Source organism: Ctenopharyngodon idella, chromosome 8, assembly GCF_019924925.1.
Source record: "Ctenopharyngodon idella isolate HZGC_01 chromosome 8, HZGC01, whole genome shotgun sequence".
NCBI lineage: Eukaryota > Metazoa > Chordata > Actinopteri > Cypriniformes > Xenocyprididae > Ctenopharyngodon > Ctenopharyngodon idella.
In genome coordinates, this window is record NC_067227.1 from 6,011,434 (window position 1) to 6,023,629 (window position 12,196).

General features: G+C 38.9%; 2 protein-coding genes across 5 annotated transcripts in view; one reads left to right on the forward strand and one right to left on the reverse strand.

Annotated features, from left to right (window-relative positions):
* The window catches only part of LOC127517616 (cytosolic sulfotransferase 3), a 139,124-nt gene that overhangs the window by 55,738 nt on the left and 71,190 nt on the right, over positions 1-12,196 (forward strand). For 2 of the 4 annotated variants that reach the window (XM_051903514.1, XM_051903511.1), the window contains exons 4-8: positions 2,507-2,607; positions 3,709-3,835; positions 4,045-4,142; positions 4,231-4,405; positions 4,490-4,945. The exons of the other annotated variants lie outside the window; for them this stretch is intronic. In XM_051903514.1, coding sequence (XP_051759474.1) covers positions 2,507-2,607; positions 3,709-3,835; positions 4,045-4,142; positions 4,231-4,405; positions 4,490-4,602 — 614 coding nt within the window. In that variant the 3' untranslated portion in view covers positions 4,603-4,945. Of the gene's footprint in view, positions 1-2,506; positions 2,608-3,708; positions 3,836-4,044; positions 4,143-4,230; positions 4,406-4,489; positions 4,946-12,196 lie in introns of those variants that run through there. 4 annotated transcript variants of the gene reach the window in all.
* LOC127517592 (proline-rich transmembrane protein 3) overlaps positions 6,846-12,196 on the reverse strand; it is a 127,160-nt gene continuing 121,809 nt past the window's right edge. Inside the window, exon 4 of the mRNA XM_051903450.1 lies at positions 6,846-10,342. Coding sequence (XP_051759410.1) covers positions 10,299-10,342 — 44 coding nt within the window. The 3' untranslated portion in view covers positions 6,846-10,298. The remainder of the gene's footprint in view (positions 10,343-12,196) is intronic.

A 12,196-nucleotide genomic window follows, 5' to 3' on the forward strand; every position in this document is an offset into this window, starting at 1 on the left:
TTGCATATGGGGACTGACTCTCTGGAGAAGATGATCGTGACACGATCTCTGATGTGAGCAGGACTGGGGGTAATGCTCTCTTTACACAGCCTGAATCAGGAACTTGATAATCTGCTAGGTGTGCAGGCGGCCTTGTCTGACCTCTAGGTCAGACGACAGGTGGATCTAGTTCAGGATGGGATGCCATCTCTCTGCTGCAGTTCGCCAATCCGGCTCAAAGGACCCATTGAAACGGAATGGGGTTCGTTGATGTATATTAATATTAACTTGGATGGGTGCAAAACACAGCAGGCAGTCGGTCAGAACTGATTGAGATGGGTTTTAATGTGTGGTTCTGTAACAATTGAACAAAATCAATTTTTGTTCAATCAACAATAAGTCACCAGGTAACTTTACATGCACACACTCTGTAACCCAATATTAACATGCATTCTGTGATGATAGAGCACTGATGATTGAGCTAGAATGCAGCCCCCGATCTCGTCATGCTCTCGCGTGTGGAGATCCAGGGGGCGCGGTTGGGTCCAGATCTAACTCTTCCCACTTTACATATCCCTAAACAAATTTAGCTAGTTTAACGACGGGAAAAATGGTCGGCGCGCCCGGCGCATGGTCTAAGAAGGTTGTCCCTATTCTCTTAATGAGTAATGAGTGTGTTTTGGGAGTAACGTGCAATAAACCAATCAGTCTCATCTCCCATTCCCTTTAAAAGCCAGTTGCACTCACACCATGGTAGATTTGCTATTTACATGGCAGAATTTACAAGCGGAAAAACTGAATGCTTCTCTAGCAAGGAAACGGATCTGCTCCTGCGTGAGGTTAAAGCATGTGAGCAGGCCATCTACAGGACAAGCCAGTTTCCACCAAAGCATTTTTATCTTTATGCACACAATAATAATCTTTTAAATTGTAATCCTTTCATTTTTTACATTTTTTTGCATGTTTGTGTGCTGTTGTGTAATAAGCAGAGTGTATGCGTGTTGTGCACCCGCCTAAAGGTGCATATTATTAACGCACTCTTTAAATATAAAAAAAATAATAATTTTGCTTTATTGACTATAGACCAGGTTTCAGTTGATCAATGGCACAGTCTATTTCAGTTGCCTCAAAATAGCAACGTGCCAACAATGTGCCTGAACACGTTTTCAGACCAGCATGCCCATGGGTGCACAAATGGGCGCAAATGCATTTGCTATTTAAACAACGTGGCACGGGACATAAAATGATAACTGCGTCGGGCTGAAACTAGCAAAAAACACTTGTGTCACACCTGGTGCCGCATTGCGCCGGGTGTATGATAGGGCCCTGTCTCTTTAAGAAATTTAAATAGTGCCTTCCTGGTAATTCTTATCCCCACTCTCTCTCCTTCTGTTCCCAATATCCCCATCAGACTCCTCATCAGGGACATCAAGACAACCTGGCCTTTTGTACATCTTATTAGGGGTGTTTTCCGGCTTATTGATTATATATTATATATATTGACTTTCTATTTATAATTGATTTTGAGAAGCTGCAAAGAGAAATGCTGTGTGTGTGTGGTCCAAATATTCTCTATGTTGTGGGGACCAAATTTCCACAAGGATAGTAAAACTTGATTTTTTTTAACGTTGTCGGGACAAAAAAAATTGTTTTCCATAAGAAAAACAGCTTATAAATCAAACAAAATGTTTTTTTGTTTGTTTGTTTTTTTATGAAAATGTAAAAACTGAAGGTTTTCTCTGTAAGGGTTATGTTTAGGTGTATGGTTGGGGGATAGAATATTGTATAGAATGTTTGTACAGTATAAAAATCATTATGTCTATGGAATGTCCCCATAATACATGAAAACCCAACGTGTGTGTGTGTGTGTGTGTGTGTGTGTGTGTATTGGTGCTCTTATTCCAAACTTTTAAAATCACACAGAACACAATGAAGTAGCTGAAAGAATGTGCTACTTGTGTTAAAGATATTTAACTAAACATATTTACATTTTTCTTAACCCCTTCTGACCTGATTTTTTGAAATGTCCCACTGAATGTGTAAAATTCTGTGTACACAACAATATTCAGAATATCTCTTTTCCTGTTTCTTGCGTACATTGCGTTCTTATTTTAAGAGGTGTTTAGGGAACTAGGTGACAACAGCACCTTGAAAACACACATAACTAGAAACTGGTGAGCTGCAATATTTGAAAATGGAAGTAATAATTCTCACAAAGCTCAGTGCAAGTCCATTGGCTCAAAATTTTTAAGTGTGAATGGGCATGATGCTTATATGCATAATGTAATCTGGATTGTGATTCATTATACCCAGCATAGTTTTGTTCTGTGAGGTCCATTAACGTTATAAACAAATTAGAGTGTTTTTATTAAATTGTAGGAGCCAGTACTCTTAAGTGACATTAAATATGTTAACATTACCTGTATGAATGCTTCAAATATTGTTTATTTACTGTATATCTTTGTTTAACCACAATGACAACTAGGACACTTTTAATTTGGAACCACATTTTATTTTTCATTTTCAGGGACAGAGCTGGCTGATAATCTGCCCACTTCTCCTCGCCTCATCAAAACTCATTTGCCTGTTCAGCTTGTGCCCAAGTCCTTCTGGGAGCAGAACTCAAGGGTAAAGTATATGGGCTCTTTTCTCTCTGTAAATTGATGTAGGTGGCAATATGTAATGAATTTATCATAGTATAATTTGAATCTCATACTAACAAACTTAAGTGCACAGCTAAGGAACATGATTTAAATGAAGGAATATTCATAGAACGATGACAAATGAATAAAAAACACAGATCTGGTGGCTCTGTGCATTTTGCTGGTATGGTGTGGATCCACTGGTTCCCTTCACATCAATGCAGCATTGTTGAGTAATCACCTTAATCCTATGTTGGAACGTCTTTATCCTGATGTAAGTAGTCTCTTCTGGTATGACAATGAGGTAACACGAGATAACAATGGCTATGGCATATGATCTCAACCAGTCCCCAGATCTCAATCCAGTTGAACAACTATGGGAAATTTTAAACCGATGTGTTAGGACAGCACCATCACCATAATCAAAACATCAAATGAGGAAACATCCTTTGGAAAAATGGTGTTACATCCCTCCAATAGAGTTCCAGAGACTTCTTGGCAGAATCGGTGCCAAGGTGAAGCTGTTTTGGCAGCCTGTGGTGGGCCAAACACCGATGTGTTAGATCACATAGTTTACCCAAACATTTTGTCTTCATATCAACTTATGTTGTACCAAACCTGTATGAGTTTCTTTCTTCTGTTGAACACAAAAGAAGATATTTTAAAGAATGTTGGTAACCAGACAGTTGATGGCACCCATTGACATCCATAGTATTTTTTTTTCCTACTATGGAAGTCAATGGGTGCCGTCAACTGTCTGGTTACTGACATTCTTTAAAATATCTTCTTTTGTGTATCTTCTTTAATGACAAAATTTTCATTTTTGGGTGAAAAATGAAATCTCAATCTTCTCTAATATGAGTGACCTAGGTTGATATGTTGCAGTGTGTTTTGAACGCATTTTGTCAAGTGAAGTGAACTTTAACAGATAGGCTACTGTGTGTGAGGGAGCAATGAACCCTGCATAGGAACCCTATGGATTGAAACACAGCTTAATTCCCTCTATTTAACACAGCATTAGTTGTGTAATTAAGTGAATGTAATACAAATCTTCTTTCTTATCATAATTTTTGTCCACTCATTCCAGATTGTGTATGTAGCGCGGAATGCCAAAGACAATGCTGTTTCCTATTTTCATTTTGATCGAATGAATATGGTAGAACCTGAACCAGGAGACTGGAACACCTTCTTACAGAAATTTTTGGAAGGAAAGAGTAAGTAAAATATTGTGTACAATAATGAAATTAAATCATATCAGTCAATTGCAATGGGTATAACTAAAGGACCATTTTAATGTCAGGAAATTATATTAAATTATTATATTAAAATGTTTTTATAAATCATTTGGGGAGTAAAAAGGTCAAATGTCTCTACATGAATCAAGAAATTTACAACTGAGGAATTGTTTTAATATTCCCCTTAGATGTGTTTGGTCCTTGGTTCGACCATGTCAGTGGATGGTGGGAGAAAAAACAGACATATTCTAACTTACTGTACTTGTTCTATGAAGATTTGGTGGAAGTAAGTTCAGTTCATAATGTGACAATTTTATGATGCATACTGTAAAATCAATATGAAAGTTAAATGTGTTTTTCCACATCTTACTCAGGACACCGGACGTGAAGTGGAACGTTTGTGTTCCTTCTTGGGTTTGTCCACTTCAGTTGAAGAGAGGGAGAAAATAACAAAAGGGGTTCAGTTTGACGCCATGAAACAGAACAAGATGACCAACTATTCCACACTCCCAGTCATGGACTTCAAGATCTCACCCTTCATGCGGAAAGGTTAATAAACCAATTATCTAATTTAGACTTATGAATCCTGTCCTTTCATTTGCTTTTATCTTCTATTTGTTTGTGTTCCAAAAGGTAAAGTTGGAGACTGGAAAAATCACTTCACTGTGGCACAAAATGAACAGTTTGATGAGGTCTACAAACAGAAGATGAAGAATACCAATGTCAAGTTCCGCACTGTGATTTAATACTTGAGTTCTGGACCTTGCACCAGAATTATCACTAAATCGTCAGATTATTTTATATTATAAACATTTTTCCAATTATAAGATATGTTTCCCTATCTCAATGTAATGTGCAACAAAGACAACTATACTGTAAGAGCAACATTTATTAGCTGATTTCAGCAAAAAGTGGTAGTTTTTATACATTGTGAAAGAACACATTTATAAGAATTTATCATTTTTAGTTCTGTTTTTTCCATTTAAATAACACTTTTACCAATATGTTGTTAAAATGAATATATTGATCTTAAATTTACCAAGCACTAATGCAGTGCTTATTTAAATGATTAAAGTTTTATGAAAGTCATGTGGGGAGTAAGATAACTCAGTGGGTAAACTGACCCTTCAATTAAAATGCTTCTATATACATATATATATATATATATTTGACCCTGGCCCACAAAACCAGTCACAAGTCACACGGGTAGCCAACAATACACTGTATGGGTTGAAATTATCGATTTTTCTTTTATGCCAAAAATCATTAGGATATTAAGTAAAGATCATGTTCCATGAAGATATTTTGTAAATTTCCTACCATAAATATATCAAAAATGTATTTTTGTGAGTGGATATGCATTGCTAAAGACTTCATTTGGACAACTTTAAAGGCAATTTTCTCAATATTTTAATTTTTTTGCACTACACATCAATGGAAATCTTATTTATTCAGCTTTCAGGTGATGTATAAATCTCAATTTCAAAAAATTGACCCTTATGACTGGTTTTGTAGTCCAGGGTCACATATAGTACAGTATGTTGGTGATAACACTTTCTGTTTTATTCAAAAGCAAACTTGACCTCAAAAATACATAGATACATAAATATAGATACGGGGGACTACCACAATCTGTCATAATTTGCTGGGACTGCACAGCCTTACTCCACCATCATAAATCATCTCTTTAAAATGCTGAAAGTGTGCCTGACAGTATACCATGTGTGGGGTTGTGCCTGGTTAAAATGCTCTTATTTGAGCATCATTTGATGAGTTACTGCTGTTATAATCAATAAAATTACAACAGGTGTCAGTTGTACAATGCAAACAGTTGAAAAGAAAGATAGTAATTTAATTAAAATATATATATCACAGCATACAAGCACATACAGTGCCCTCCACAAATATTGGCACGCTTAGTAAATATGAGCAAAGGCGGCTGTGAAAATAAATCTGCATTGTTTATCCTTTTGATCTTTCATTCAAAACATTCGCAAAATTCTAATCTTTTATTGAAGTAAAACAAATGAAATTGGGGGGGAAACTCACATTATGAAATAAATGTTTTTCTCCAATACATATTGGCCACAATTATTGGCACCCCTAGAAATTCTTATGAGTAAAATATCTCTGAAGTACATTCCCATTCATATTACATTTTTTTAGCACACCAGGGTGACTAGGAGCATGAAATTGTCCAGCACAAAGGCCAAATTCCCTTAATCATTCATCACAAGGAGAAAAACAAAAGAATATAGTTCTGATGTGCAGCAAAAGATGGTTGAGCTTCACAAAATAGAAAATGGCTATAAGAAAAAAAGCCAACGCATTGAAAATCCCCATTTCCACCATCAGGGCAATAATTAAGAAGTTCCAATCAACTAAAGATGCACAGTAAGGAGGAGAGTTTGAGTGGCCAAAGACTCTCCAAGGATCACAGCTGGAGAATTGCAGAAATCTGCTGAGTCTTGGGGTCAGAAAGCGTAAAAAAAAAATTACCAAACAGCACCTACATCACCAAAAGTTGTTTGGGAAAGTTTCAAGAAAAATCCTCCTCGCTCATCCAAAAATAAACTCCAGCATATTCAGTTGTCAGACACGACTGGAACTTCAAAAGGGACCTGGTTCTATGGTCAGATGAAACTAAAAAAAGAGCTTTTTGGCAGCAAATCCACCAGATGGGTTTGGTGCAAACAGGGAAAAAAAGTATCCCAATGCCCACTGTTAAATATGGTGCTGGATCTTTAATGCTGTGGGCCTATTTGTTTTGCTGGAGGTCCTGGACATCTTGTTCAGATACATGGCATCATGGATTCTATCAAATACTAACAGATAAAAATCAAAACCTGACCGCTTCTGCTAGAAACCTTATAATGGGCCGTGGTTGGATCTTCCATCAGGACAATGATCCAAAACAAACATCAAAATCAACACAAAAATGTGTCACTGAGCACAAAATGAAGCTTCTGCCATGGCCGTCCCAGTTCCCTGACCTGAACCCTATAGAAAATGAGTCGGGTGAACTGAAGAGAAGAAGCACCAACATGGAGCTGGGAATCTGAAGGATCTGGAGAGATTCTGTATGAAGGAATGGTCTTTGATCTCTTGTCAGGTGTTCTCCAAACTCATCAGGCATTATAGAAGAAGACTCAGAGCTGTTATCTTGGGGAAAGGATGTTGCAATGCAATAATTGGGTGCCAATAATTGTGGCCAACGTGAACTAGAGAATTTATTTATTTCATAATGAGCTTTTTCCCCCATTTCCAATTGTTTTACTTAAATGAAAGGTTAGAATTTTGTGAATTTTTTGAATGAAAGATCAAAAGGATAAACAATCTGGATAACAAACTGTGTTGGTTTTACTATGGAACTGAGAAATTTTAAAGAAGGAAAGCTATGCAAATGTTAATATGCATCTGTCTATGCATCTGTCATTGACTGACAACATTGTATTTTTTAGAATCAGTTAATATTCTTGCAATAGGAAAGACTGTCATTCACAGTAAATGCATTGCATGTAACCAGAATACACCATTATTTACAAACAAAAATATAGTATATACATAATCTGTTTTAGTTATACTCACAGCTTTCTATCATTTATTGCTCGGACATGAGTTCTGTTGTATTGAATAAAGTAGTGATGAGCTGAGCATTCAACTGTTTTGAAATTTGGCCAAACTGCTGAATGCACCAACAAACAAAATTTTAGTCTGCTATTCGGTCAGTTGCCAAGTCAGTTATATAAAAATGATTTTACTAAACATAACTCCAGTTGTGGGAATGTTTGGTATGTTTCTGGTATGCTGTATTGCAGGAATAAACTGGAAGTACAAAGCATGGGACAGAAAGTCAACATGTATAAATTCTGTTCAAATGCAGTGCAAAGAAGAAAAAAGACACTATCCAGACACAGGTCTTCACAATGTTTGCTAAGGTAGCACTTAGGTTGGTCTATGGGACAAGGCACTGCATCAGCATAAATATTAAAATACGCACTACTGCATAAGCACAGCCACAAAACTTAAATATTACAAGTAACGACAGGAGACTAGTAACTCTCTGTGAAGTACTGTACATGGAGTCACCCCACCAACAGAAATTACACAAATAACACATAACTAGAAGTTAATTTGCCTATAATAGTGGTCCTACCACTGAAAAAAAGACAATTTAGACAACTTTCCAGATCAAATAACAAACATTTTATACAAAAACATTAATAATGGTAAAAACAAAATACACACTTCTGGAATGCCTTGCCTCATAGACTTATGTTGTATGTGCACAGCAGTAAACAAAACTTTTGAAAAAAAAAAAAAACAGAAGTAAATATTTTCAGTGTTGATTGCACTTCTTTATTCTAGTATATACTTAGTACCATTATACTACAGTTAGACTCAGTCCATCTGAACAAGTCATAATTAAATGTGTAATCTCTGATTTTTGGAAAATGTGAATGCATTTTGCCACATCATGTTCAAAGGTCAATAATGTCGCTGCCAACACTGGCTGAGTCATCATTTCGTGTGACTTTCAAGTAACTATTCCCATCTCTACTATTTGATTGCGAACTTTCAAGGTCAGGGGTTAGAAACAGCCTTGTGTTTTCTGCACTAGGCATGAGGGCATGGCTTGTGCTTGGGGAAGGGTGCAGTGAGACCGGGCAGGACAAAGAGAAAGGCACTGGTGCCTCAGAGACCCAATGGAAGCCCTGATGAGTGGGTGTAGGGGGAGCTGTGACCTGTCGGCTGGGCACAGCACTAGGAATGGAGCGATCCAGACCTGTGGAGGACTCTGTGAGCAACGTGTGTTCATCACTGCTCAATGACAGTGTGATTTGGGGTTCACTATTCCGTCACATCCAAAGGTTTTGAGAGAGAGGAGGTGATAGTGATCGCAGTGGCTGGAACAAACTTTTGCCCCTTAATAGATGCTCACGATGAAGTGCCTCATCAATACTGCGGCCAAGGTCAATTGGGGTTGGAGGGCGCAGGTCAAAATCACAGAGTGAGATGGCTGACTCATTGTCCCTGTCCAGACTGCTGGTTGAAGAGCACTGAGGTGGATGTGCAAGTGGCTGCAGCCTTAGCAATGAACCTGCAGAGCCGCCTGCAAAGCTTTTCAGATTGCGCCCATGATTGGTGTCTTTGAGTGGGTCATGATTTCGTATGAGGCTCTTGCTAATGTCCACCCTGATCGCTCCTGTCCTGCCCAGTTATTGGGCAACTCTCCCGCCACTGCACTATTGCTGGACCCTCCAATCCCATTACTTTCCAATTTCCTTTGTTGCCTTACCTTGAGGCTCTGCACAATCTTTGCCCAGCATGTATGTCTGCTGGTAGAGTTTGATGATTGAGAGGGTGAGGGCAAGCTTTCTGTGGCAGCTCCTTCCTGTCTTGGTGCTCCACATATGTGGCCTTCATTGGGTCTCCAGAAGTCCCAGGAAGACACCAGAAGCAGGCAGAAAGCCCAGACAAGCTCCAACAGTCGCCCCCAGAACTGACAGAGCCACCATGCCCAACGAAAGAGTCTCCAGTCTCCTAGTAGTCCATATAGCCACATGCAGGCATAAATGTGCAACAGACAGCACAATGCCCCAAGAAGAGCGCACACTGCCAGTACCCATGCTAAAACACGCACCTTTTCTTCACCTATTCCCTTATTTCTTCCCCGAGCTGCATGTGTGTGAGAGAGGCGTGGCAGTGCCAAGAAAAGGTAGCCTAAAACACAGTGTCAGGCCTGCAGTCAGTGTGAGGCTCTGTAGGACGATGGGAACAGCAGGCGAAAGTGCAGGGGAAAGCAAGTCTGCAGCAAGTAGGAGAGTGCATTGTAAAACAGCTAATACTCCTAACAGAGGGGGGTTCTGAAGTGTTGGTGGTAGCCAAGTTACTCCTGCCTTTTTTAGTACCAAAATCACTAACGCAGCCTGTGCCAAAATTAACAGTGTTAACGGCAGCGTGTATAAAGCTATTATTACAGGAGGTGGCAGAAGGAACCGTGTCCCATATGGATCGAGCAAAAAGTGGCCTGCTCTAACCACACCCACAACTAGCAAGAAGCTATTGGTGAGCATCAGTTCACCACAGTGAGGGCAGTTCAAGCTGGGAGCTAATGCTAAGCCAAGGACTGAGCCAACGGTAAGCAGAAGGAAGAGGGCAGCAGAACCAAATACATGCAGCTCCCATGCAAATGACAGTGTGCGTTTTAAGTCTGCCCACACTAAAAAGCTGCCATTTGTTGCACCATATTTGTCAGCATTGTTTTGATCTTTGGAAAAAACACAGGGGCCCACACCAGTACCACAGGGGTCCTTAGGTTGGGCATGGGTTGGAGAAGCAGAATTTGACTTCAAAGATGGAACTATTCCCTGTGTGACTGACTGGTCCGTCTCTATAACTCTTTTATCATTTTCAGAGAATACAAAATGGCCATGTCCAATCAGGTGAGGAGAGGAGAGGTTGTCCTTAGAAAAGGTGATATACCTGTGGAAATCAAAAGAGATACAAGGAATATTATTGAGGTAAATGGCAAAGCACAATAAAAAAACAATAGGAAAGCACATAACTACATACAACACATACAACAATATACAATCCTTTTCATACCATTTTCAATAAAACGATATACAATGTATAGTTATAAATCTAAATTCCTAAATTACTTTCTTACACAGATTTAAGCATAGTTTTGCAATTCATACATTTTTACAAACTGATCTCTAATTAACATACAGTGGTGGTCAGAATTATTGGCACCCTTGGTAAATATGATCAAAGATGACTATAAAAATAAATCTGCATTGTTTATCCTTTTGATCTTTAATTCATAAAATTAGCAAAAAACTAACCTTTCATTGAAGGAAAAGAATTGAAAGTGGGGGGAAAATCACATTATGAAATAAATGTTTTTCTCCAAAACACGTTGGCCACAATTATTGGCACCCTTTTATTCAATACTTTTTACAACCTCCTTTTGCCAAGATAACAGCTCTGAGTCTTCACCTATAATGCCTGATGAGTTTGGAGAACACCTGACAAAAGATCAGAGACCATTCCTTCATGCAGAATCTCTACAGATCCTTCTGATTTCCAGCTCCATATTGGTGCTTCTTCTCTTCAGTTCACTCCACTAATTTTCTTTAGGGTTCAGGTCAGGGGATTGAGACAGCCATGGCAGAAGCTTCATTTTGTGCTCAGTGACACATTTTTGTGTTGGTTTTGATGTTTGTTTTGGATCATTGTCCTGATGGAAGATCCAACCACGGCCCATTATAAGATTTCTAGCAGAAGCGGTCAGCTTTTGTTTTTTTATCTGTTGGTATTTGATAGAATCCATGATACCATGTACAACCCCAATTCCGGAAAAGTTGGGACGTTTTTTAAATTTGAATAAAATGAAAACTAAAAGACTTTCAAATCACATGACCCAATATTTTATTCACAATAGAACATAGATAACATAACAAATGTTTAAACTGAGAAATTTTACAATGTTATGTACAAAATGAGCTCATTTCAAATTTGATGCCTGCTACAGGTCTCAAAATAGTTGGGACAGGGCATGTTTACCATGGTGTAGCATCTCCTCTTCTTTTCAAAACAGTGTGAAGACATCTGGGCATCGAGGTTATGAGTTTCTGAAGTTTTGGTGTTGGAATTTGTTCCCATTCTTGCCTGATATAGGTTTCCAGCTGCTGAAGAGGTTGTGGTCGTCTCTGGACTGCAGGCAGGCCAATTCAGCACCCGGACTCTTCTACAACGAAGCCATACTGTTGTAATAGCTGCAGTATGTGGTTTTGCATTGACCTGCTGAAATACACAAGGCCTTCCCTGAAATAGATGTCATCTGGAAACCTTTATATACCTTTCAGCATTCATAGTGCCTTCTAAAACATGAAAGCTGCCCATACCGTATGCACTTATGCACCCCCATACCATCAGAGATGCTGGCTTTTGAACCTGAACGCTGATAACACGCCGGAAGGTCTCCCTCCTCTTTAGCCCGGAGGACACGGCATCCGTGATTTCCAACAAGGATGTCAAATTTGGACTCGTCTGACCATAGAACACTTTTCCACTTTGAAACAGTGCATTTTAAATGAGTCTTTCCCACAGGACACAACGGGGCTTCTGGACCATGTTCACATATGGCTTCCTTTTTGCATGATAGAGCTTTAGTTGGGATCTGCAGATGGCACGGCGGGTTGTGTTTACCAACAGTGGTTTCTGGAAGTATTCCTGGGCCCATTTAGTAATGTCATTGACACAATCATGCCGATGAGTGATGCAGTGTCATCTGAGGGCCCGAAGACCACGAGCATCCAATAAAGGTCTTCG